Source organism: Globicephala melas, chromosome 5, assembly GCF_963455315.2.
Source record: "Globicephala melas chromosome 5, mGloMel1.2, whole genome shotgun sequence".
Classification (NCBI taxonomy): domain Eukaryota; kingdom Metazoa; phylum Chordata; class Mammalia; order Artiodactyla; family Delphinidae; genus Globicephala; species Globicephala melas.
The window spans coordinates 101,665,900-101,690,065 of record NC_083318.1 but is presented as its reverse complement, the minus strand read 5'-3'; the positions used below and the strand labels follow the sequence as shown (position 1 = coordinate 101,690,065).

Here is a 24,166-nt window from a genome sequence, read left to right as displayed (position 1 = left end):
GTTTCAAGTAATGTTATCTCTCAGTTTTTGTGCATCCATCATTAAATATTCACCAGAGTAATAGTTATTTCAAGGCTATAAGAGACAAATTTACCTTATTTATCAAAACGAAAACTAAATAAAATTTATTGCTATGCATTAATAGCACTAGATATAATACAAGTTCCTTGTATTATAATCTATATATTTATAAAGTTATTATGAATTTGTAAATTGTTCTTTTTTTCAAATTTCAGTGCGAACACAGTTGTAGAGAACATACAGGCAGTTATATAATACTCTAACAAATGTAAAAGTATCCATGTCCTCTGAGTACCCTAGAAGCAGTGTGACTGAAGCACAGGCAGGAATTAACTGAGTTTATCCATCTTCCTTTTCTTCTGCCAGCCCTATGATGGACGTGATAGTGGGTAATGGAAAACCCAGAGACAGACAAAGCCCAAAGGAAGATGAAAAAGCTTAAAGCTTAGAAAATCAACATGCTCTTCTCTTCCTTTAACATTTTGAACACCTAACATGCACTGTGAATGTGGACATGGTCATCTTCATTGCTAGGAGATATTTCAAATAATTACTTTCAGTAGCAGTCAGGGCCACATTATGACTTTTACGGTCCTCTTCCTACATATAAAGATACCTAAAATGATGTTTTTCTGACTGTGTTGGTTTAAAGATGAATATATTCATATTATATATTTAAACATTTTCTTCTACCTAAAAATTCAGTTTTTTGGGCTTCCCTGGTGGCGCAGTGGTTGAGAGTCCGCCTGCCGATTCAGGGGACGTGGGTTCGTGCCCCGGTCCGGGAGGATCCCATGTGCCGCGGAGCAGCTGCGCCCGTGAGCCATGGCCGCTGAGCCTGCGCGTCCGGAGCCTGTTGCTCCGCAGCGGGAGAGGCCACAGCAGTGAGAGGCCCGCGTACCACAACAACAACAACAAAAAGTTGTTTTTTCTCTTGATTTTAAAAGAAATTAAAACATTTTCTTGGCCCGCCTAAAAGAATATAGGCCTTGGCACTTGCCAGCTGTGCCTGAAAAATAAGCCCTGACAGCATGAATAGTATTTTTTTAAAGTTATATTCATCAAAGGGGGTTTCTGGTATACTGAATAGCTACCAAATTATTCTCTTAAAGGTATGTCTTTTTTGAACTAAATATTCAGATATATCGATTCCTGCTTCTCTTCACATGTTGAAAATAACACACTCTTTATTGAACAGTGAATTTATCTCTTGCTGTGTTTTTATTATCTCCTTTCTCTGGGCTGCCTATAGTATGCATGAGCCAATTATCCCTAGAGGAGCCAGGCAAGGCCCCAGTCAACTCAAGAGAACATGCAGCATTTTTGCCTATGAAGATATCAAGGAAGTTCATAAAAGGAGGTATCTCCTACAGGTGGGTTGATTTAGTAGTAATAAATGTTTTGTCAGGTTCCTTTACTTAGAGGATGTATACATGATAGGATCCACATTATTCCTTAGAGTATTAGATTTGGTTGTATGATAGACAAGCTCATGTCACATGGGTGCATAACTTTACAATACATCCCCCTTCTTAATAAAAAAAAAACCTAAAACTTTGAGTGATATGTTGTTATCCATCTTTCCCTATAGCTATCCAAATTTATATTATAATTTTCTTTGTATATAAAAATTGCATTCTCACTATAAATTTACAAAATTTTATAATTATTTTACCATTATTCTGTTAACGTTTTTAGAAACAAATTGAGCAGAATAAACTGGCACTGTTTATTGTGTAATTTAATTTGCTGGGAATTCATGACTCTAAAAATGTTCTTCAGTCAACAAGTTAATTTCTTCAGCATTATAGAAATTCATAGTGGAAAAGTTAATATATAACCCTATTTGTGTTTTTTCTTAATGTTTTTCTCTCTGATCATTTCAGCCTATTGCTGTGGAAGTTTTCTCTGGAGATGGACGGAATTACCTCCTTGCTTTTCAAAAAGGAATTAGAAACAAAGTCTATCAAAGGTATTGTTTATTAGAAATACTTCATAATGCTGTCATGGGAAGAAATGGGAGGTAAAGCATTGCCAGTTCAGGTAGTTTTTTAAAAATCTGTTAAATCCATGAATTAACTTCTTTGAAGAAAATGTTTGTTTCATTTTTGCCAGCCTCTTGAAATGTGATTCTTCTGATGCTATTCTATTTTGAAATCACATTTTTCTTTCTGGTAACTTGTAGTAGATATCATCAAAAGCCACCTTAGTGATAAAGTCCCATGTCTCTCAGTGTAAAAGGATGATGAAACTGGAGCTTAAAAAAATAATACTTCAGATTCAAAATAGGCTTCTTTCATATTTACCAAAATGAAGACAGTGTCATACCTTGCTATTGAATGCAGAGCCTGAGTTTCCTTAGAATTTGTATTCATATGAAACTTTTCTGACTTTGGAAGAGAAGTTGGATACCTTCATCCTTGAAAAAGTAGCATAGCCAAGTAAAGCAGATGATGTAATCTAACCATATTTCATTTTTGGTAAACTGTGTTTAAATTTTATCTTATAAAAGAAAAATAGTATATTTCCATGTGCTTCAAAATACTTCTGTTGGCATGTGAATAGTAAGGCTTTTATGAACTTATCATAATATAATAGGAGAGCCCTCTTATTCTTTGAAGAGTGGTGTAGATCCTGGCAATCCCTCTATTAGAGAAGTTTTGTATTTCAAGTGAGGAATAACTAATACCAAGCAACATTGCTTATCATTGCAGTACAGTAATACTACCTGTGAGCACGAGGGAAATGAGGGAGTTTCTTCAAATAAAGTGCCTGTGGATGTTGATTGGGAAGAGCTAAGTAAATGACTGAAATTTTAGTTACCTATCTTATGAATTTCTAAAGGTGATATTGCTTTCGGTGTTAATAAATTATCTGCTCTTCCCAACTAGAACCTGTGGCAAGGAGATGAGATTGTCTTTATATGAGAAATGTCTGTGTATATGCCAAGTTCAAGGTCCACATTCATTCCAAGAATTTTCCCACAATTCTTTTTTGCTCTTAAAAAATGTATGTTGACATTATGAGCAACTCTGAAAATAATTATAGTAGTGTCACATAAAGGTTCTTATCATGTATATATTTTCATTTGTTAGAGATGTCTCTGTCCTATCATTTGTTTAGCTGTTAGCACTACTGACTGTCATGTGAATATTTAGCTTTTAATCACTCTTTAGGACATCATTAAGTTGAGTTAATTCCTGTGATTCAGTGTGTCAGGGCTTTTCTTCAAGTAATGTGGCAGCATATGTAAAAATCCAAAATGACAGATTTTGCTATGGATCTTTATATTTGGCTTTGGAAGCCACCATCCTACCCTTTTTTGTTAAAGAATGTTCTAATTATTGTATATTCCCTTTGCCTGCCATTTACTGAGTAGTGGTGGGGTAAATGCAGCAATTAAGATCTAAATGAATCATGCTTTTGTAAGTTCCCATTAGATCCTGACTGAAACATCATTTCCAATTTTATACTGTTTTTAAATTTTCCAGGTTTTTGGCTGTAGTGCCATCTCTAACTGACAGTTCAGAGTCTGTGTCTGGGCAACGACCAAACACAAGCGTGGAGCAGGGGTAGGTTGCTTGCTTCTTGCACATTATAGTTTAATACTGCAGTTGGATCATTTCTATCTGGACAGTACTATTTAATATTTTTAATGAGTGTTCTGCCACCCCACCCCAACCCCCAGGGGTTTGCAAAAAATTTTAACTACTGAAAACTAGAAAAAAAAAAAAGAAAATGTATACATGATGGCTCATGTCAGATCAGTGTCAAATTGATCACATTTTGATCAATTCCCTTTAATCTTTTAAGCATGCATATATTCCTATGTGCACAATTGAGTCCATACTAAAAACACAGATTTTTATTCTGTGTCTTTTATTCAGTCTTATATGTAAATATTGCCTCCTGGTTTTAAAAAAATTCTTTAGAAACTTTGCCTTTATTTACTAGCCCTTCATCATATGTATAAAGCATTCTCTTGTTCTTGGATATTTCATCTTTATCAGGTTTCCCTGTTATAATAATGGAAATGTGATACCTCATTATTTTTTTAGGATAAAATTCCCGTAGTAAAATAGTATGAATTTTAAGACTCTTAATATGCAAAACCAACTAGATTTCTATAAAAATTATACACATCTATATTCCACCGATAGTGGATAAGTTAGCTTATCTCAATAGATACCAGCTTTTTATATTTACTTTTTCACTTTTACCAATGTTTAAAGATGCTTTGTTTTTAAATGTGCATTTCTTTTCATATTAGAAATCTTGAGCTCTGTATATATTTGTTAGCCATTTAAAATTATCATTTATGAGTTATCTGTAACTTTTGCCCATTTTTTTCCACTGAGTTCTTTATTGGTGGTGGTGGCGGTTTGGGTTTTTTTGTAGTTTTTTTTTTTTCCAGATATAATTGACATTACATTAGTTTTAGGTGAACAATATAATAATTCAATTTTGTATATATTGTGAAATGACCACCTCAGTAAGTCTAGTTAACATTTCCTCTGAATCCTTATTATCAATGTGCATGAGATTTTTTGGTAATAGCATATTATCCCTTTGCTTGTCATATTTGTTACAAATTGCCAAATTTTCTCTTAATTTTTTTTTCTTACATTTAAAAATAAACTTCTGTTTTTGTGTGTTCAAACCTATCAGTGGTTCCTTTGTGCTCTTTTCAGCTGCTTTTAATCTTAGGAAGTCTTTTGGATGATAAAGCCATTTCAAGAATCTGTATACCTAGCTTCATTTTCGGGTACTCAGGAACTGGTAGCCCTTTATAATCCATTAGAAAAGAAGCAGTAGACAGCAGAAGCAAGAAGAACTACAATCCTGCAGCCTGTGGAAAGAAAGCCACATTCACAGAAAGATAGACAAAATGAAAAGGCAAAGGACTATGTGCCACATGAAGGAACAAGACAAAACCCCAGAAAAACAACTAAATGAAGTGGACCTAGGCAACCTTCCAGAAAAAGAATTCAGAATAATGATAGTGAAGATGATCCAGGACCTCGGAAAAAGAATGGCAGCAAAGATCGAGAAGACGCAAGAAATGTTTAACAAAGACCTAGAAGAATTGAAGAACAAACACCTAAAAGAATTAAAGAACAGACAAACAGAGATGAACAATACAATAACTGAAATGAAAAATATACTAGAAGGAATCAATAGCAGAATAACTGAGGCAGAAGAATGGGTAAGTGACCTGGAAGACAGAATGGTGGAATTCACTGCCGGGGAACAGAATAAAGGGAAAAGAATGAAAAGAAATAAAGACAGCCTAAGAGACCTCTGGGACAACATTAAATGCATCAACATTTGCATTATAGGTGTCCCAGAAGAAGAGAGAGAGAAAGGAACCAAGAAAATATTTGAAGAGGTTATAGTCAAAAACTTCCCGAACTTGGGCAAGAAAATAGCAAATCTAGGAAGCACAGAGAGTCCCAGGAAGGATAAACCCAAGGAGAACACCAAGACACATAGTAATCAAATTGACAAAAATTAAAGACAAAAATTATTAAAAGCAACAAGGGAAAAATGACAAGTAACATACAAGGGAACTCCCATAAGGTTAACAGCTGATTTCTCAGCAGAAACTCTACAAGCCACAAGGGAGTGGCACAATATATTTAAAGTGATGAAAGGGAAGAACCTACAACCAAGATTACTCTACCCAGCAAGGAACTCATTCTGATTCAATGGAGAAATCAAAAGCTTTACAGACAAGCAAAGCTAAGAGAATTCAGCACCACCAAACCAGCTCTACAACAAATGCTAAAGGGACTTCTCTAAGTGGGAAAAACAAGAGAAGAAAAGGACCTACAAACAAACCCAAAACAATTAAGAAAATGATAATAGGAACATACATATTGATAATAACCTTAAATGTGAATGGATTAAATGCTCCAACCAAAAGACACAGGCTCGCTGAATGGATACAAAAGCAAGACCCATATATATGCTGTCTACAAGAGACCCACTTCAGACCTAGGGACACATACAGACTGAAAGTGAGGGAATGGAAAAAGATATTCCATGCAAATGGAAATCAAAAGAAAGCTGGAGTAGCAATACTCATATCAGATAAAATACACTTTAAAATAATGTTACAAGAGACAAGGAAGGATACTACATAATGATCAAGGGATAAATCCATGAAGAAAATGTAACAATTATAAATATATATGCACCCAGCATAGGAGTACCTCAATACATAAGGCAAATGCTAAAAGCTATAAAAGAGGAAATTGACAGTAACACAATAATAGTGGGGGACTTTAACACCTCAACTACACCAATGGACAGATCATCCAGACAGAAGATTAATAAGGAAACACAAGCTTTAAAAGACACAAGAGACCAAATGGATTTAATTGATATTTATAGGACATTCCATCCAAAAACAGCAGATTACACTTTCTTCTCAAGTGCACATGGAACATTCTCCAGGATAGATCAAATCTTGGGTCACAAATCAAGCCTTGGTAAATTTAAGAAAATTGAAATCATATCAAGCATTTTTTCCAACCACAATGCTATGAGATTAGAAATAAATTACAGGGAAAAAACATAACACAGACACATGGAGGCTAAACAATACATTACTAAATAACCAAGAGATCACTGAAGAAATCAAAGAGGAAATCAAAAAATACCTGGAGTCCACTGACAACAAAAACACGATGATCCAAAACCTATGGGATGCAGCAAAAGCAGTTCTAAGACAGAAGTTTATAGCAATACAGTCCTACCTCAAGAAACAAGAAATATCTCAAATAAACAATCTAACCTTACACCTGAAGCAACTAGAGAAAGAAGAACAAATTAAACCCAAAGTTAGGAGAAGGAAAGAAATCATAAAGATCAGAGCAGAAATAAATGAAATAGAAACAAAGAAAACAGTAGCAAAGATCAATAAAACTAAAAGCTGGTCCTTTGAGAAGATAAACAAAATTGATAAACCTTTAGCCAGACTCATCAGGAAAAAGAGGGAGAGGACTCAAATCAATAAACTTAGAAATGAAAAAGGAAAAGTTACAATGGACACCGCAGAAATACAAAGAATCATAAGAGACTACTGCAAGCAGCTCTATGCCAATAAAATGGACAACCTGGAAGAAATGGACAAATTCTTAGAAAGGTATAACCTTCCGAGACTGAACCAGGAAGAAATAGAAAATATGAACAGACCAATCACAAGTAATGAAATTGAAACTGTGATTTAAAATCTTCCAACAAACAAAAGTCCAGGACCAGATGGCTTCACAGGTGAATTCTGTCAAATATTTAGAGAAGAGCTAACACTCATCCTTCTTAAACTCTTCAAAAAAATTGCAGAGGAAGGAACACTCCCAAACTCATTCTACAAGGCCACCATCACCCTGATACCAAAACCAGACAAAGATACTACCAAAAAAAAAAAATTATAGACCAATATCCCTGATGAATATAGATGCAAAAATCCTTAACAGAATTCTAGCAAACAGAATCCATCAGCACATTAAAAGGATCATACACCATGATCAAGTGGGATTTATCCCAGGGATGCGAGAATTCTTCAATATATGCAAATCAATCAATTTGATACACTGTATTAACAAATTGAAGAATAAAAACCATATAATCATCTCAATAGACATAGAAAAAGCTTTTGACAAAATTCAACACTCATTTATGATAAAACCTCTCCAGAAAGTGGGCATAGAGGGAACCTACCTCAACGTAACAAAGGCCATATACGACAAACCCACAGCAAACATCATTCTCAATGGTGAAAAACTGAAAGCATTTCCTCTAAGATCAGGAACAAGACAAGGATGTCCACTCTCACCACTGTTATTCAACATTGTTTTGGAAGTCCTAGCCATGGCAATAAGAGAAGAAAAAGAAATTAGAGGAATACAAATTGGAAAAGAAGAAGTAAAACTGTCACTGTTTGCAGATGACATGATACTATACATAGAGAATCCTAAAGATGCCACCAGAAAATTGCTAGAGCTAATCAATGAATTTGGTAAAAGTTGCAGGATACAAAATTAATACACAGAAATCTCTTGCATTCCTATACACTTAACAACAAAAGATCAGAAGGGGAAATTAAGGAAACAATCCCATTCACCACTGCAACAAAAAGAATAAAATACCTAGGAATAAACCTACCTAAGGAGGTAAAAGTCCTGTACTCAGAAAACTGTAAGACACTGATGAAAGAAATCAAAGATGACACCAACAGATGTAGAGATATACCATGTTCTTGGATTGGAAGAATCAACATTGTGAAAATAACTATACTACCCAAAGCAATCTGCAAATTCAATGCAATCCCTATCAAGCTACCAATGGCATTTTTCACAGAACTAGAACAAAAAAATTCACAAGTTGTATGGAAACACAAAGGCCCCGAATAGCCAAAGCAATCTTGAGAAAGCAAAATGGAGCTGGAGGAATCAGGCTCCCTGACCTCAGAGGATACTACAAAGCCACAGTAATCAAGACAGTACGGTACTGGCACAAAAACAGAAATATAGATCAATGGAACAGGATAGAAAGCCCAGAGATAAAACCATGCACATACAGTCACCTTATCTTTGATAAAAGAGGCAAGAATATATAATGGAGAAAAGACAGCCTCTTCAATAAGTGGTGCTGGGGAAACTGGACTACATGTAAAAGAATGAAATTAGAACAGTCCCTATCACCATACACAAAAATAAACTCAAAGTGGATTAAAGACCTAAATGTAAGACCAGACACTATTAAACTCATAGAGGAAAGCATAGGAATAACAACACTCTTTGACATAAATCACAGCAAGATCTTTTTTGACCCACCTCCTAGAGTAATGGAAATAAAAATAAACAAATGGGACCTAGTGAAACTTAAAAGCTTTTGTACAGTAACGGAAACTGTAAACAAGATGAAAAGACAACGCTTAGAATGGGAGAAAATATTTGCAAACAAATCAGCAGACAAAAGATTAATCTCCAAAATATATAAGCCGCTCATGCAGCTCAATATTAAAAAAACAAACAACCTAATCAAAAAATTGGGCAGAAGACCTAAATAGACATTTCTCCAAAGAAGACATACAGATGGCTAACAGACAAATGAAAAGCTGCTCAACATCACTAATTATTAAAGAAATGCAAATGAAAACTACAGTGAGGTATCACCTCACACCAGTTAGAATGGGCATCATCAGAAAATCTACAAACAAGAAAAACTGCAGAGGGTGTGGAGAAAAGGGAACCCTCTTGCACTGTTGGTGGGAATGTAAATTGATACAGCCACTATGGAGGTTCCTGAAAATAGAACTACCATATGACCCAGCAGTCCCACTACTGGGCATATACCTAGAGGAAACCTTAATTCAAAAAGACACATGCACCCAGTGTTCATTGCCACACTGTTTTCAATAGCCAAGACATGGAAGCAAACTAAAGTGAAAAACAAATATTGTATATTAACGCATATATGTAGAATCTAGAAAAATGGTACAGATGAACCAGTTTGCAAAGCAGAAATAGAGACACAGATGTAGAGAACAAATGTATGGACACCAAGAGGGCAGAGCCGGGGTGGGTGGGATGAATTGGGAGATTGGGATGGACATATATACTCTAATATGTATAAAATAGATAACTAATAAGAACCTGCTGTATAAAAAAATAAATAAAATTCAAAAGAAAAAGAAGCAGTGCTTTGGGGCTACAAATTAATTATTACAACATGCAAGAAAATAACTTAAAACTTCTGGGGATTCTGTAATTTGTAAATAAAATTTTATTTCAATCTATATGTGTCTAAATATATTAATTTGTGTATTTCTCTTTAACTTACTGCTTTTATTTTTCTTTAGCTGAGATTTACAAATGCTGCTTATATGCTTTGTTAACCTTAGAAACCTGTTCTATTCCTAATCGTTTGTGTTGCTGTTAAGATAAATATAGGAAGTGAAAGGCTCCCTTAAAGCATACTAAGCCTTTTTTCTAGTTGTAAGCAAATTGCTAGTACTTTTGCTTGCCTAGATAATCTTCAGCTTGCTATTTCATTGTTCTTACTACAGTCTGTGCTGAATTGGCAGTTCTTGAAGAACTATTGAAAACTCAAAGACAAGAAGCAGAAATTCATTCCCAACTTTAATCTTCTTTTCAATTGTTCCCTTTCCTACAATGTTGAGGAATGATCATAGCTCTTTTTCCAGGGAGAGTACCCTATGCATTCAATTTGCCTGAAGGGAAGAATTTATCTGGAAGTGAAAAGTGGTATCTGTACCTTTGACCTAGATATGTTTATGAACTAAGGTTTACAAATCTCTTAATTTCCTTTCAGACAATAAAATATATAGTTAAGTGCTTTCCTACTTGTTCAGTGGTCAACTCACAATCTTCAGATTAATAATTATCAATATTATAACCTTAAGGTTTTATAGCATTCTAGAAAATCTGCTATAGAAAATGTTCTATAATTTTCTGAACAGCAGTGACTTTCCTGTCATAAAATATTTATATTTTCATTCACTTTTTCAACACCTCTTTTAGGAAATGTACTGTGCACCTACTATGTACAAAATATTGTATACTCTTATCAGTTATTCCAATTTAATGTCTTTAGATCAGTTTATATAGAAACTATTGTAAAGGTTAGAAAGTTGAACTAGATCAATGTTTTTCAAACTCATTTTCTGTAACCCACGGTAAAAAATACTACATTGTGGGCTTCCCTGGTGGTGCAGTGGTTGAGAATCCGCCTGCCAATGCAGGGGACATGGGTTCGTGCCCCGGTCCGGGAGGATCCCACGTGCCACGGAGCGGCTGGGCCCGTGGGCCATGGCCACTGGGCCTGCGCATCTGGAGCCTGTGCTCTGCGATGGGAGGGGCCACAACAGTGAGAGGCCCACGTAACGCAAAAAAAAAAAAAAAAAAAATACTACATTGCATCCCAACTCACACAAACTTAGTTACAAATAGTACAATAAAATTCACAGAAGAGATTTTTCCTTCCTGCATGTAGTGCCTTCCAATGTTTTCTATTTTCTTCAATTTGATTCTGTTATTTCATAATTCAAAATGCTATTCACAACCCCCTAAACTGATTTCATGACCCACTAATAGGTTGTCCTCCATAGTTTGAAAAATTCGTGGACCATTGACTTAAAATTTTCAGCTTTGTAATTACACATATTTTTAAAGTTATGTTGCCTACAATTTATTATTTATCATTTTTAGATCTGGGTTGCTTAGCACTCTGGTTGGAGAGAAGTCTGTGACTCAGAGATGGGAGGTAAGTTCAATGAAAATGTAAGCTTCCTTCGTAATTTGTAGCTAGAAAGTATAAGTCATACAGTTAAAAGTACTTTAATAATTTATAAAATATATACCATAGAAAAAAAGTTTTGTTTTTGTTTTTAAGGGAAAAAAATGCTTTATTCTGAAATCTGCAAGAAATTATCCTTTACCTCATTTTGCATATAAATTTTTAAAATTGAATGTAGCAGAAATATTTGATTGCTTTAAAATGAATCTATTTATCTTTCCCAAGAGAGGTGAAATCAGCAACTTTCAGTATTTGATGCACTTGAACACTTTGGCTGGCAGATCATATAATGACCTCATGCAGTATCCTGTCTTCCCCTGGATCCTTGCAGATTACGACTCAGAGGTAAATTTCAAATCATTTTGTGAAAGTGGAACACATTCTCGAAAGTAATTAAAAGATAATACAGTGGCTGAAATGATTTATATGCTTTATAGTTTAAGTTCTCAAAGGGGACTTACTCCCAAGAAGATGAGAAGAGCTTTAGCTTAGACTTGTACAAAGTTTGGATACTTGATGAACTTCTTGGATTCATGATATCTATTGAATTTCCTAAAGTGCTAATAAATTTGTATCCACTGGAGGATGTCACTGTCCTCTACACTGCAGCCAGCAGGAACAAATCTAATTGAGTCATTCCTCAGTTTTAAATTATTGCATAAATCATCATCACAATTTGGAGAGAATTTTAAAACCTCGGTATAGCACCCTTCACAAAGTAGCTGATACGTAGATCTCCCTCCTGTGCTTCGAGAACCGCTGTCCTGGGCTACCCCGTTCTCTCTCAGCAGCTCTGCCTGTGCTGCTCTCCCTGCCTGCACTTCTCCCCATGCCCATGCCCATCTTCTCTCCCGCTGACAGGTTCCTCTGGCTAGCTGTATTTCATCCTGCAGGACACACTCCAGTATACCTCCGGGGAGCCTTCTGTCCTCTTCCTTCTTCCTCTGTTCCCACACTGCCTTGTAGCTGTATCATGCTGCTTTCTTTTACAGCATGTTGTAGTCATGATTTTTGTCTGACCGTACTCAACTATGAGGTCCTTAAAAACAAAGACTATCTTATGTAGCTCTTAAGTTCCAACCTCTAGAGAAGGGGTCCCCAGCCCCCAGGATCTGATGCCTGATGATCTGAGGTGGAGCTGATGTAATAATAATAGAAGTAAAGTGCACAATAAATGTAATGCGCTTGAATCATCCCAAAACCATCCTCCCCCCCACCGGGCCTTGGAAAAATTGTCTTCCATGAAAACGGTCCCTGGTGCCAAAAAGGTTGGGGACCGCTGCTCTAGAGCAATGCCCGGTTCTTAGTAAATACTTTTAATCTTTGTTGAAATAACCAAAAAAAGTATGAATGAGGTATTTTACATGTAGATTTTCAGAGGACAAATACTAACTTGACTTATATTGGTAATGTGGATCAGTTTCTCCTGTTCAAGACTTTTAAAATATAAGTTGGCAAAATTGGTGGGCCATGATGCCCTATAGAAATGACACAAATTACGTATCCCATGGGTATGTACTTCAAATTTCTACTTTTAAAACCCTCAGGAGGTAAATTTTGGTTTCCTTTTAAATACATGAATTAGGTCAGCTAGAAATGAGCTTTTAAAATAATCTCTGGTAGACTGAAAGAAACCATCTCATTTGGAGTCACTTGATCTGGTATGATGTTGTCTTTTGGAGGTGAACAAATTACTGAGTGCTCTAGTTTATTTCACTTCCCTTTCACCTCTAGGAAGAAAATGCTCAGAAGTGAAGTTGGAGTGAAATGGGGGAGAGGGGAAGAGAACAAAAAGGAGATTTGATCCTCCAGTTGTGTGGGTGACAGAGGATAAAGATGAATTGGAGCTTTTGTGTCCACAGTCTCCTGCTGTGCCCTTGCCAAGACTGGGAACAGTTTTCCCTCTTATTCCTCATCTCCAAACCTGGATCCTGAGTGCCTTCCTCTGTGAACACTTAATTTCCAAAACAGTTGTCTTCAAGCCAAACCAATTAACAAACTGCCATGTGCCTGTCCATAAAATATGGATAACCAGTAGGTGCATGGCATTGTCTTGGAGTCCAGTTCTGCTGGTGTGACCCCATAGATACTAGCACATTTACAGATCATCATTGCTATAGCCACTGTGTCTACATTGGTGAGAATAGAGGATGTATAGTAATTTGGAATTGGGTTTCGTTTTGTATTTTAGGAGGTAGATCTTACTAATCCCAAGACATTTAGAAACCTGGCTAAGCCAATGGGAGCACAGACAGATGAACGATTAGCTCAGTATAAGAAGCGATATAAAGACTGGGAAGATCCTAATGGTAAGTAACTTTTCCTGTCATGGGGCTTTGTACCCAAGTTTCAAAAGTAAGCCATTATTTAGCGGTCTGATGCCCTTCCATCTTTCCCCAGATTGCTTATATATCATTATATCTATATATGTTGCGTATGCACACTTAATACACAACTATCAGAGTAGAAGAATGAGGTTTTGCATGCCAACTGATGGCCATGCTTAGAAGGCATTTTTTAGGTAGCTTGTCAGGTACTGGCAGAAAGCAAAGTATGTCTGCTTTGTCTAGGGTAGAAATTTCCCATCATAATATGCCATTATCTCTAATCGTATTTAGGCCAGAAACTAAACTTTCCTTTATTGACTCTTTTAATTTTTTTTATTGAAGTATAGTTGATTTACAGTGTTTCAGGTGTACAGCAAAGTGATTCAGTCATTCAGTTTTTTCAGATTGTTTTCCATTATAGGTTCTTTTAATTTTATTGAGGCACTTTTTAGAAACCTTTTGCATTAAAAAATTATAGTTGATTACCTTCTAAAATACTACAGTTTACCTACTTATGTTTTTTTATGTTTAATGTTTATCATGTATCCCCTTCAAACAGGCAAAACAAACAAAAGAGAAAAAAACTAAGCCTAACTATATTCCCTGTGTGGAATCCTTTCTTTTTCCTGCAAGGAGACTATGTAATAAAAATTGCATAATATTCGAAGACAACAATTTAGAGAAATTTATACTGTTGCAAAGCTAGAACCTAATAAAAAGTTGCTCATTATCTTGCTTTAGTCAAAGATGGTTTGCTATTAAGGATTACCTGTTACAGTTAGCCTCAAAACATGAATTGCTAGATGTGCTCAGTTTGGGGGAAAGGCACAGAATTATACTAAACTGGATAACTGCCAAACATATAAGTGAGAGGTTGCAGTGTCATCATAAAGTTTTCATGCTGCAAATGCCAGTGCTAATTGCACTTAGTGTCACAGTTATCACATACGTTAGCATTTTCAAGTCTATTGATGAATGCAAATTTTATTTTTCATATTACTCTTTCATTTTCAATTATGCTTTAATTTTCTTGGCAAGGAGAAACTCCAGCCTACCACTATGGGACACACTATTCATCTGCAATGATTGTGGCTTCGTACCTAGTAAGGATGGAGCCCTTCACACAGATATTCCTAAGGCTACAGGTAAAACTCTTAAGTTTAGAATTTTTGCATTTTATTCAAGCCTTTTATTTAAGATTGTTGCTTTTTTCTTTAATGTTGTTACCTTGCCTGACAAGAAGCCCTGTGAAGTTTTTAGTCACAAAAGTAGTCAAAACATAGTGAAAGTGGAATTTCACTGGACCAAAATTGATAAATAAACTAGAATTTGTTTACACTAAACAAGTGCCAGGGTCCTTTAGTCAAATAAGCAAGTAACATATGCTTTCCAGCCAGGTATATGGAATTCAGCCTTAACTGGTTGAATTCAACAAACATTTAAAAAAGAGTAATACTGTCTAGCTCATTTGCTGTCTTCTGTATTATAATTGCCTTTCTCCACATTCTCTTTCATTTATTCAGCAAATATTTGTTGAATACTTACTGTATTCCAGGCACTGGTCCAGGTGCTTAGAGATATCAGTGAATAAAGACAAAAGTCCTGCCTTATGGAATTTATATATTTTAGTTGAGGGAGACAGACAAACAAAATAAGTATATTGTAAAATGTTTCAGAATGTGATAAGTGCTATCAGAAAAATGTAGGTCAGGGAAACGGAATGGGAAGTACAGGAATGGGAGGTGGAGGAGGACATGATGGTCAGAGTAGGTCTCCTTGAAAAGGTGATATCTGAACAGAAACTTGAAGGAGGTGAGGGAGTTACTGGTGCAGATATCTGGAGAAAGTATGTTCCAGGCAGAGAGAACGGCCTATGAGGGGCCCTGAGTCAGGCATATCCCTGAGATGCTTGAGGAACAGCAAGGAAGCCAGTATGTCTGGAGCAGAGTGACTGCAGGGGAAAGCAATAGGGGATGAGGTCAGAGAGGTAGCAGGGGCCAGATGGTGGTAGGCCTTGGTGGCTATTGTATGGACTTCAGCATTTTTACACAGTGAACGTCATTGTAAAGACAAACACACTGTATTCACTCAAACGCAGCATAGGGAGTTGGACTGAGGAAGGGAGTGGTGTTATCTGTGAGGCTGTGTAAGCAAAAGAAATCCCTTTTCTATTTAAATTTGTTTTATCAATCTATAACTTTTTGATCACCTTCCGAGTTCTCCACTTAATTCTCATTGGTGTGAGAACCTGAATGTCATGTTAATTTATAAAATTAGTCAAATTCATATATAAGCTGAATATTTCCAACTGTAGATGGCTACATTAGAATCTTTTTTTTTTAGGAGAGCATTATCAAACAATGGAGGAACTCCTCAATTTCCTTATAGTCTTGCCCTCTCTAAAAACTGATCTTTTTTTTTAATGACTTTTTAAAGTCTTTGTACTTGGATTTCACTTTGATACAGAGCAAGAGCACCCTTGGTAAGGAGTACCCCGAAAAGAATTAGATTAATTTTCTTTCTGTGATTATTTAAAATTTTGTGTATTTAACATAGGATGATGGGAAATTGAGTTGTCATCAAACATATTTACTTGGGTTTCAAGCCTTTGAACTTGGAAGCTGTGAGGTGGGAGTGGTTCTCTAACAGAAAGGTGCCTTCTCGTTCTGCCCACAGGGAGGCCATTTTGACCTGGCTGACCGGATGTTTCACAGTGTACGCGAGGCCTGGTATTCAGCATCAAAGCACAACATGGCAGATGTAAAGGAACTTATCCCAGAATTTTTTTACTTACCAGAATTCCTGTTCAATTCCAACAACTTTGATCTAGGTATGTAGCACTATGGCACTATCTTAGGATCGTTAGCCAGGAAAAGACCAACAGAAATAAGTCAGTTTTCTGACGATTGTCTGTAGTACACACTGACAAGAAAAGATTTTGTTTCCAGACCAAACTTGGATCCACTCACCCAACATGCAGCAAAGCCAATCTACTGACACTGGGTTGGTCATGGTGAAGGGAAAGGACAGCACTTATTGCAGGGCCAAGCAAGGAGAATGGGCAGCTCATGCTGAAAAGGCCTGAACTTCCCAGTGATGGCTTTCAGAGGAGGGTTTTTAAAAAGTGTGAGGGAGAGGGTCACATGATATGCATTCAGCTTGTGCACAAGTCTACGATTGGTTGACAGTGAGGGTAACAGGGTGATGTTTCGGGAATATCAGTCATCAACCTTCTGGTTCCAACTGGTCTGGGGTCTGTGTGCTGGTGTAGTTAACTTTGTCCACCTGGTAGGGGTTTTAGTATCTGCAAAACAGCTCAAGGACATGGCTCAGGATATTGTCTGTAGCCCTTGAGGAGGAACTAAAGATCCTTGACTTTGCTCTATGGCTAAACTAATATTATTTTGTCTTGTTTGAGTGTTTTCCTTTGTTTCTGCATTTTCTTACTTCTCTGATTAAATTTACTCTTTGGAACTTGGGGTAGGCCTAGGAGGCTAAAGCTTTTCTGCAAACAAGAGGCAGGGGACATGTTGGGGGGCAAGGGAGTATTGTTCTTGGGAAGGCCTTGCAGGTTCCTGCTTGGTTTCTATTTCCTTGTGAGTTTAGCTGCTGCTAATTACAACTGGGTGTATGAGAGTAAATATAACAAAGGAAAATAGATTTATGCCCCCAAATAAGCTGTTTCAAACCTATAGTTTGGGGAAAAATTAAGAATTAACAAATTACATCTAATGGTCAGAATATCATTATTTATTTCAGTGAAAACAAAGGTGAGGTGAAATTTTGTTTGAAAATTAATATGATTGAAACTCACAGCCAAGAGTGGCATATCCATATTTTTCATGTATTGTTTAAATCTTTTGTATTGCCTGAAGCATTCTCAGCTTACATGCTAATAAAATTTAAAGTTAGAATTTCAGAATAACTTTAGGTAAATCCCTTTCTTCATCCTGTTAGGGTACTATTTTCTAGAAAAACAGAACCAAATCAACACTTATAAAAAGGAGAGAAATTTCCTCGGTACTCTTCTCTCTTTATATTGTCCAGCAGTTTCAGGAAGTAGATTTGACCTTGGCTACAGTTTCTTGGAAGACAGTTTGCTGATCTATGTTTCTGAATATTTTACGACATTTCAAAATTCCGTTGTTTCACTTTAGAATATTAGTGCCAGATATTGTTCTGTTTTCATACTTTTTTCATGCTCTGTATCATACTGTATTTAAGAGTTCAACATATAAACCATTACTATACTACCTCATAAAATTCATTAATGGAAAATTCAAGGAATATTCATATCCAATATATTTGAGTGTTTTTTCTTTGTAATATAATTTTTATTTATTTAATTGTTCATCAGCAGCTTGAACCTTGTGAAATTGTAGGTCTAGGTGCAATAGGAAAGGCAGTAAGACTCTCAATAACCCCAGCAAAAGGCCTGAAACTGAGTCTCATTACCTCTGATTGGGCCTGGAGCTCACCCTTGAGCAGCTAAAGACATCAAGTTCTAACGCTTAGAGTCGAAGGGAGTGGCAGTTCCTCAAAGAAATAGAGTAGATGGTGAACAGGGAAAAACAACAAATGTGTGCACAGCATTTGAATATGAATGCACGTTAGTGTTTTATTATGTTCACTTATAATTCACCTTTGGAGAATGCTACTTTCTTCCCTAAGGACATCACTTTCAAAGAGACAGATAACGGAGAGGTGCAGAAAGAAAGAGATAACCCTCAATATTCCAGAAACAGTCCGTTATAATAATCTATGTCGCAGAAATGTTCTAGCCAGACTACTTACAAACCCAACCAAATCATCTATTTTTAAATAAGTAAATAAAAGAAAGGTCATGTATGTTTGTCATGCTCACCTTCATCTTCCCTCCTTGAAATCACACACGTTAAAAAACACTATTTGCATGTAAGAGCTAAAGCTATAAAACTCAAAAGAAAACATAGGGGTAAATCCTCATGATCTTGGATTTGGATCAACAGCATAAGCAAAAGCAATAAAAAAAGATAAATTGGACTTTATCAAAATTTAAAACTTCTGCATCCAAGGGCATTATGAAGAAAACCTACAGAATGCGAGAAAATATTTGCAAATGATGTATCTTATAAGGGTCTAATATTCAGAATATAAAGAACTCTTACAACTTAACAGCAATAGGTTAAGCAAAAGGGCAAAAGACCTGAATAGCCATTTCTCCAAAGAAGTTATACAAATGGCCAATAAGCATACGAAAAGATCATTAGTCATTAAGGAAATGCATGTCAAAACCACAGTGAGGTACCACTTCACATTCACTAGGGTGGCTGTGATGAAAAAAAAGCACACAAACAGAAGATGACAAGGGCTAGTGAGGATATGGAGAAAGTAGAACCTTTGTATGTTTCTTGTCAGAATGTAAAATGGTTTGGCACTGTGGGAAGCAGTTTGGTAGGAAATGTTGAATTGCCATATGACCAAGCAAATCCACTCCAAGAACTGTCCAGAAGAACTGAAAACAGGGACTTAAACAAAGACCTGTACATGCACATTCATTGCAGCATTATTCACAATAGCCAGATGGCAGAAACAGCCCACATACCTATCAATGGATAAACAAATTGTGGAATATACATATAATGGAATATTATTCAGCCATAAAATGGTATGAAATAATGATAAATGCTACAACATGGATGAACCTCAAAAACATTGCACCAAGTAAAAGAAGCCAGACACAAAAGGTCACATAATGTATGATTTCCACTTACATGGAATGTCCAGAATAGGTAAATCTAGAGAGACAGAACACAGATTGGTGGTTACCAGGGAATGGGAGCAGGGGTGGGAGGAATGGGGAACAACTGTTTGATTCTTTTAAGATTTCTTTTTTTTTTTTTTTGTGGTACGCGGGCCTCTCACTGTTGCGGCCTCTCCCATTGCGGAGCACAGGCTCCGGACGCACAGGCCCAGCGGCCATGGCTCACGGGCCCAGCTGCTCCGCGGCATGTGGGATCTTCCCGGACCGGGGCACAAACCCCTGTCACCTGCATCGGCAGGCGGACCCTCAACCACTGCGCCACCAGGGAAGCCCTAAGATTTCTTTTTGATGTGATGAAAATGTTTTAGGACTAGATAGAAATGGTAGTTGCACAATATTGTGAACGTACGAAATGCCACTGAATTGTTCACTTTAAAATGGTTGATTTTGGGCTTCCCTGGTGGCGCAGTGGTTGAGAGTCCGCCTGCCGATGCAGGTGACACAGGTTCGTGCCCCGTTCCGGGAAGATCCCACATGCCGCAGAGCGGCTGGGGCCGTGAGCCATGGCCGCTGAGCTTGCGCATCCGGAGCCTGTGCTCCACAGCAGGAGAGGCCACAACAGTGAGAGGCCCGCATACAGGAAAAAAAAAAAAAGGTTGATTTTATGTTATGTGAACTTTACCTCAATATAAAGAAAATCAAACAAAACACTGTTGATCTCTCCACCCAGAAAAGATGGTAAATGATATAAAAGAAAGCACTTAGGTTTTTTCCCCTGGCTCTGGAGCAATTAGGTTTTTTTGTCTGGTCTTCTTATCTTTGTACCCTTGGATATACATGGAGGGGAACTGCAGAGTAGCAGAATCAGACCAAGACTTTTCTACAGACTGTTCCCTTTAAATTACATTTTTAAATTATAGATAGTGCTGGTAAAATAAACTTATATCACACAGTATTTAGGGATTATGAGCAAAATTTTGAAAAGTAGATTATATCTCAGGTAGCCTGGGGATTATTACTTGCTTCTTTTTATCAAAAAAAATTATTACTTGCTTCTTATTCTTATAGGCCTAGAGGGCATTTCAAGGAAGGTGGGGTAAGGGCCTGAGAGAGAGGGGAGGGGCTGTAATAACTTGATTGTTTTATTTTTTTTTAAGTTATATGGTAATTTTTCCAACTAAGTCAAGACATTCCTTTAAACAATAAACTGATTTTTGTATCTCTCATTTATATCACATTGTAAAGAAGCCATCAAATTGCAATGATGAAAACAAGATTATTTCTAAAGGAAATATTTTTACTGGCCCTTACTTGGAAACTGCCTTTTGTGTTCTAAAATGTGAACAATTATACTTCCCTATGAAAATTTATAATTCAGCTTTTTATCTAACCATCTGCCATTAAGCTAATGAGTCAACATTATTTATAGAGTCATTTTTTTACAGTGACCGTCTGATTTGTGCCTAGGAAAACTCTGTAAGCTCAAATTAACTTTTTGATGTTATTTCGAAAAGAAGAAAAAAACCTATTTCCTCAGATGCCAGTCCCATTTAATGTGTTTTGTTGTCAATAGATTTCATAGCAAACGGTTTCTTTAATATTTTAGAGATTATCTGGCTATGACTTAAAATAACAGTTTACGTGGAATAAATATTACTTTGTTATAAATTATTAAAACTCCCCCCGTAGCCACATAGTCTTCCCCCAATTTTTTTTCTGTTAAATGATATAACAGCCAAAAGTTATATTGTTTCAGATTTTATTTTATTTTATTAATGAGGATCCTTACAGCAAAATACATGTGGGTTCTACAGAGCTCTCTCAAGAATTTAAGAATCAGAAATATGAGTGAACACATGTATTGCAAATATTTCTAGGAGACTGTGGTACTTTTATTTTCCCTTAAGCCAAGAGAGCATTCAGACTGAAAATGGCTGAGGAGTTAGATATCCTTTCAATAACCTCTTCCATGTGAATGGCAGACCAGACAAGAAATTCAGTACTAGGTAACTGCTATTGACTCACCAAGCTTAAAGCATTCTGGAAAAGCCTAAATGAACAGTTTTTGAGAAATTGCTAATGGTCTTACAAATGAGTGGTCTTAAGGGGCTTAAAAATTGATTTGAGCAGCTTTTCCAAACTCAAAACAGTAGACCCATAAAATGTTTCATTCCTGTCCTCAGTTAAGTTTCAGAAATGTTGTATCTAATGTCCTTCCTAGAGAAGAGCAGTGCCTCCAAGGAGTCTTGCAGGAAAGAAACATGTTTAAGCTTGCATAGCTCAGCATTCCCTGAAGTCATTTGACAGCGGGAGCCCCTCAGTTTTGCTGACACTCAGTTAATTTCTCTGAGGGAGTGCTCGGAGGAGTCGTCTTGGGGAAATACCAGAGTAGATATCTCTGAGGGTCCTTTCTGTGGTAAAATTTTATAGTCCTGGTAATGAAACTAACCCACTATTTCTCTGTTACTTTACTATTTTTCTCATTCTTTTATTTTCTGTTTAATATATCCAATTACACAGGTTGTAAACAAAATGGCACCAAGCTTGGAGATGTTATCCTTCCACCCTGGGCAAAAGGGGACCCACGAGAATTCATCCGAGTGCACCGTGAGGTAATGGCAGTACGCTCTACAGTTGAACTGAGATCTCACTGGGTCACTGACCACAGTACAAAGAGAAGACCTTGAGCAATGTATCCCCCATGTGTTTAAGTTACTAATGTTGTTCGTATGAATTTTAGTTATTCTGGTTCCTATAGACCACTGATGAATTCTTTTATTTTCTAAGGAAGTAATAAAAGCCAGCCAGCGACTGAACCTGTGTTTTGAAATTACAGGCTTTGGAATGTGACTATGTGAGTGCCCATCTGCATGAGTGGATTGACTTAATCTTCGGCTATAAACAGCAAGGTCCTGCTGCAGTAGAAGCTGTAAATGTCTTCCATCATCTTTTTTACGAGGGTCAAGTGGATATCTACAACATAAATGACCCACTAAAAGAGACAGCCACCATAGGGTTCATTAATAACTTTGGTCAGATCCCTAAACAGGTATGGATGTTTTTTCCTTATCACTGATATTTTCTGTTACATTTTTTTAAGCTCTGTAATATTTCTATAGATGGTAGATGACCATATAATAATTAAGTTTAGACAGAGTTTTTAATTAAGAACCATAAATATCACCCAATAGGTTCAGTAGGTCCCTAGATTATTACTTTCTCCTCCCTTTTACAGTCTAGATAAACAGAAACTTTGCTGGTCAAAGAGCAGTTTTCCTCACAGGCTAGTGCTTACCCACACAATTCCTGGCAGGAAGACGGGAAGAGCATGGTCAGGGAAGCAGATGTGGCCTTGGAGGCCACAGGATACACAGAGATGGGGTTTCATCCCACGGCCAGTAAAAAACCAATGCTGACTTTAAGCATTGTCATATAAAGTCATATTTAGACTTTAGAGATCCCTCTGGTCACAATCTTACACATGCACATGCTGTAGGGGAGCCAAATGAGGAGCAGGAAGCTCTCACAGTGGTTCAGGGAACAGACAGATAGGAGCGGTTTGGATTTGATTATTGGTGTAGGTCTGACAGGTGCTGGGGTGTGAGAGTGCACACCATGGTAACGCCTAGGCCTGGCCCTGCACCAGCTGCTCCAACCACTATCTGGAACCTGGCGAGGACCCAGACCCTCTCAGCACCCAGATGCTGTAGATCTCTCACCTTGGGCAACGAGCGAACCTCTGTTAAGGGAGTTCGTCCCTTCCTCCATCCTCATTGTCTCAGGCACACCAGGAGGGCAGGGTGCACCAGAAGAAACTGCAGCACAGTGGAGAAGGCTAGCTCTGCCGCCCGTTTAGACCACCACCTTTTCCCTAGTGCCCTGGCTTCTGCATTTTGGCCCTGGCTACCCTTCTTTGTTCCTGCTTCAGACATCTCTCCTGGAATCCCTTTTCTTAGGTTAACCAACTTTGAGGTTTCCGGGGTTGACAGTTGGAAACACAGAACAATGGCAAGTCTTTGTTCGTGGAAAAGCCATGATAGACAGCGGGACACCCTGTAACTGCACCACTTACAGTGTAATCTGATTCCCCAATGCAGGAACCATGTTTACTTTTAAAGTGAAATGCTTGTTGATAAACTCTAATCATAGCAGAAGAACCTTAGCCATTTTTTGAGGGTTACAAGTGCGGGAACCGTGTTTCATACCTTCTGGGAAACAAATACTCTGAACAAAAAAAATCTAGACACATGCACTGTTGCAGGATTTTTGTTCCACTTTTGAGTTTAAGAGACAAATAGTCTGGGAGATAGAAGAGTTAGGATACTAACATATTTGTAGGACATTACAGGAACTAATAGAGAGTACTTCCAAGTGTAACCATCCTAGAAACAGCTAAGCTTTGTGATCACCATATTGATATATCCTTATATATGCTAGCCTGGCCTGCTCTGTCCTCAGGTCCTTGTAAAGTTCTTCGGTAAATGTTCTTTCATGAACATGCTTTAAAGTATGTGAGTCTTTTTATAGAACTTCAGAGTCTTATCTCATTATTATCATTTATGAGAAATAGCAGAACCCTGATCCTAAGCCCTGTATGTAGATAAAATGGGAGTTATGTGTTTAAAGTTTTGGGAGCCTAAAATGTATATCTTTCTCTATACAAAGCATTTTTTTCTATTACTTCTCCTGGAAATCCAGAATGTCAAATTCACAGAGTGTGATGGTGTTGTAGTCATCTTAAATCTCATTT

General features: G+C 37.0%; 1 protein-coding gene across 4 annotated transcripts in view; it reads left to right on the top strand.

Annotated features, from left to right (window-relative positions):
- WDFY3 (WD repeat and FYVE domain containing 3) overlaps nucleotides 1-24,166 on the top strand; it is a 262,639-nt gene that overhangs the window by 216,913 nt on the left and 21,560 nt on the right. For all 4 annotated transcript variants that reach the window (XM_030847029.3, XM_060299607.2, XM_030847033.3 and 1 more), the window contains 10 exons: nucleotides 1,274-1,394; nucleotides 1,908-1,993; nucleotides 3,513-3,593; nucleotides 11,259-11,313; nucleotides 11,572-11,691; nucleotides 13,538-13,655; nucleotides 14,712-14,818; nucleotides 16,350-16,503; nucleotides 21,937-22,028; nucleotides 22,253-22,465. In XM_030847029.3, coding sequence (XP_030702889.1) covers nucleotides 1,274-1,394; nucleotides 1,908-1,993; nucleotides 3,513-3,593; nucleotides 11,259-11,313; nucleotides 11,572-11,691; nucleotides 13,538-13,655; nucleotides 14,712-14,818; nucleotides 16,350-16,503; nucleotides 21,937-22,028; nucleotides 22,253-22,465 — 1,147 coding nt within the window. The remainder of the gene's footprint in view (nucleotides 1-1,273; nucleotides 1,395-1,907; nucleotides 1,994-3,512; nucleotides 3,594-11,258; nucleotides 11,314-11,571; nucleotides 11,692-13,537; nucleotides 13,656-14,711; nucleotides 14,819-16,349; nucleotides 16,504-21,936; nucleotides 22,029-22,252; nucleotides 22,466-24,166) is intronic.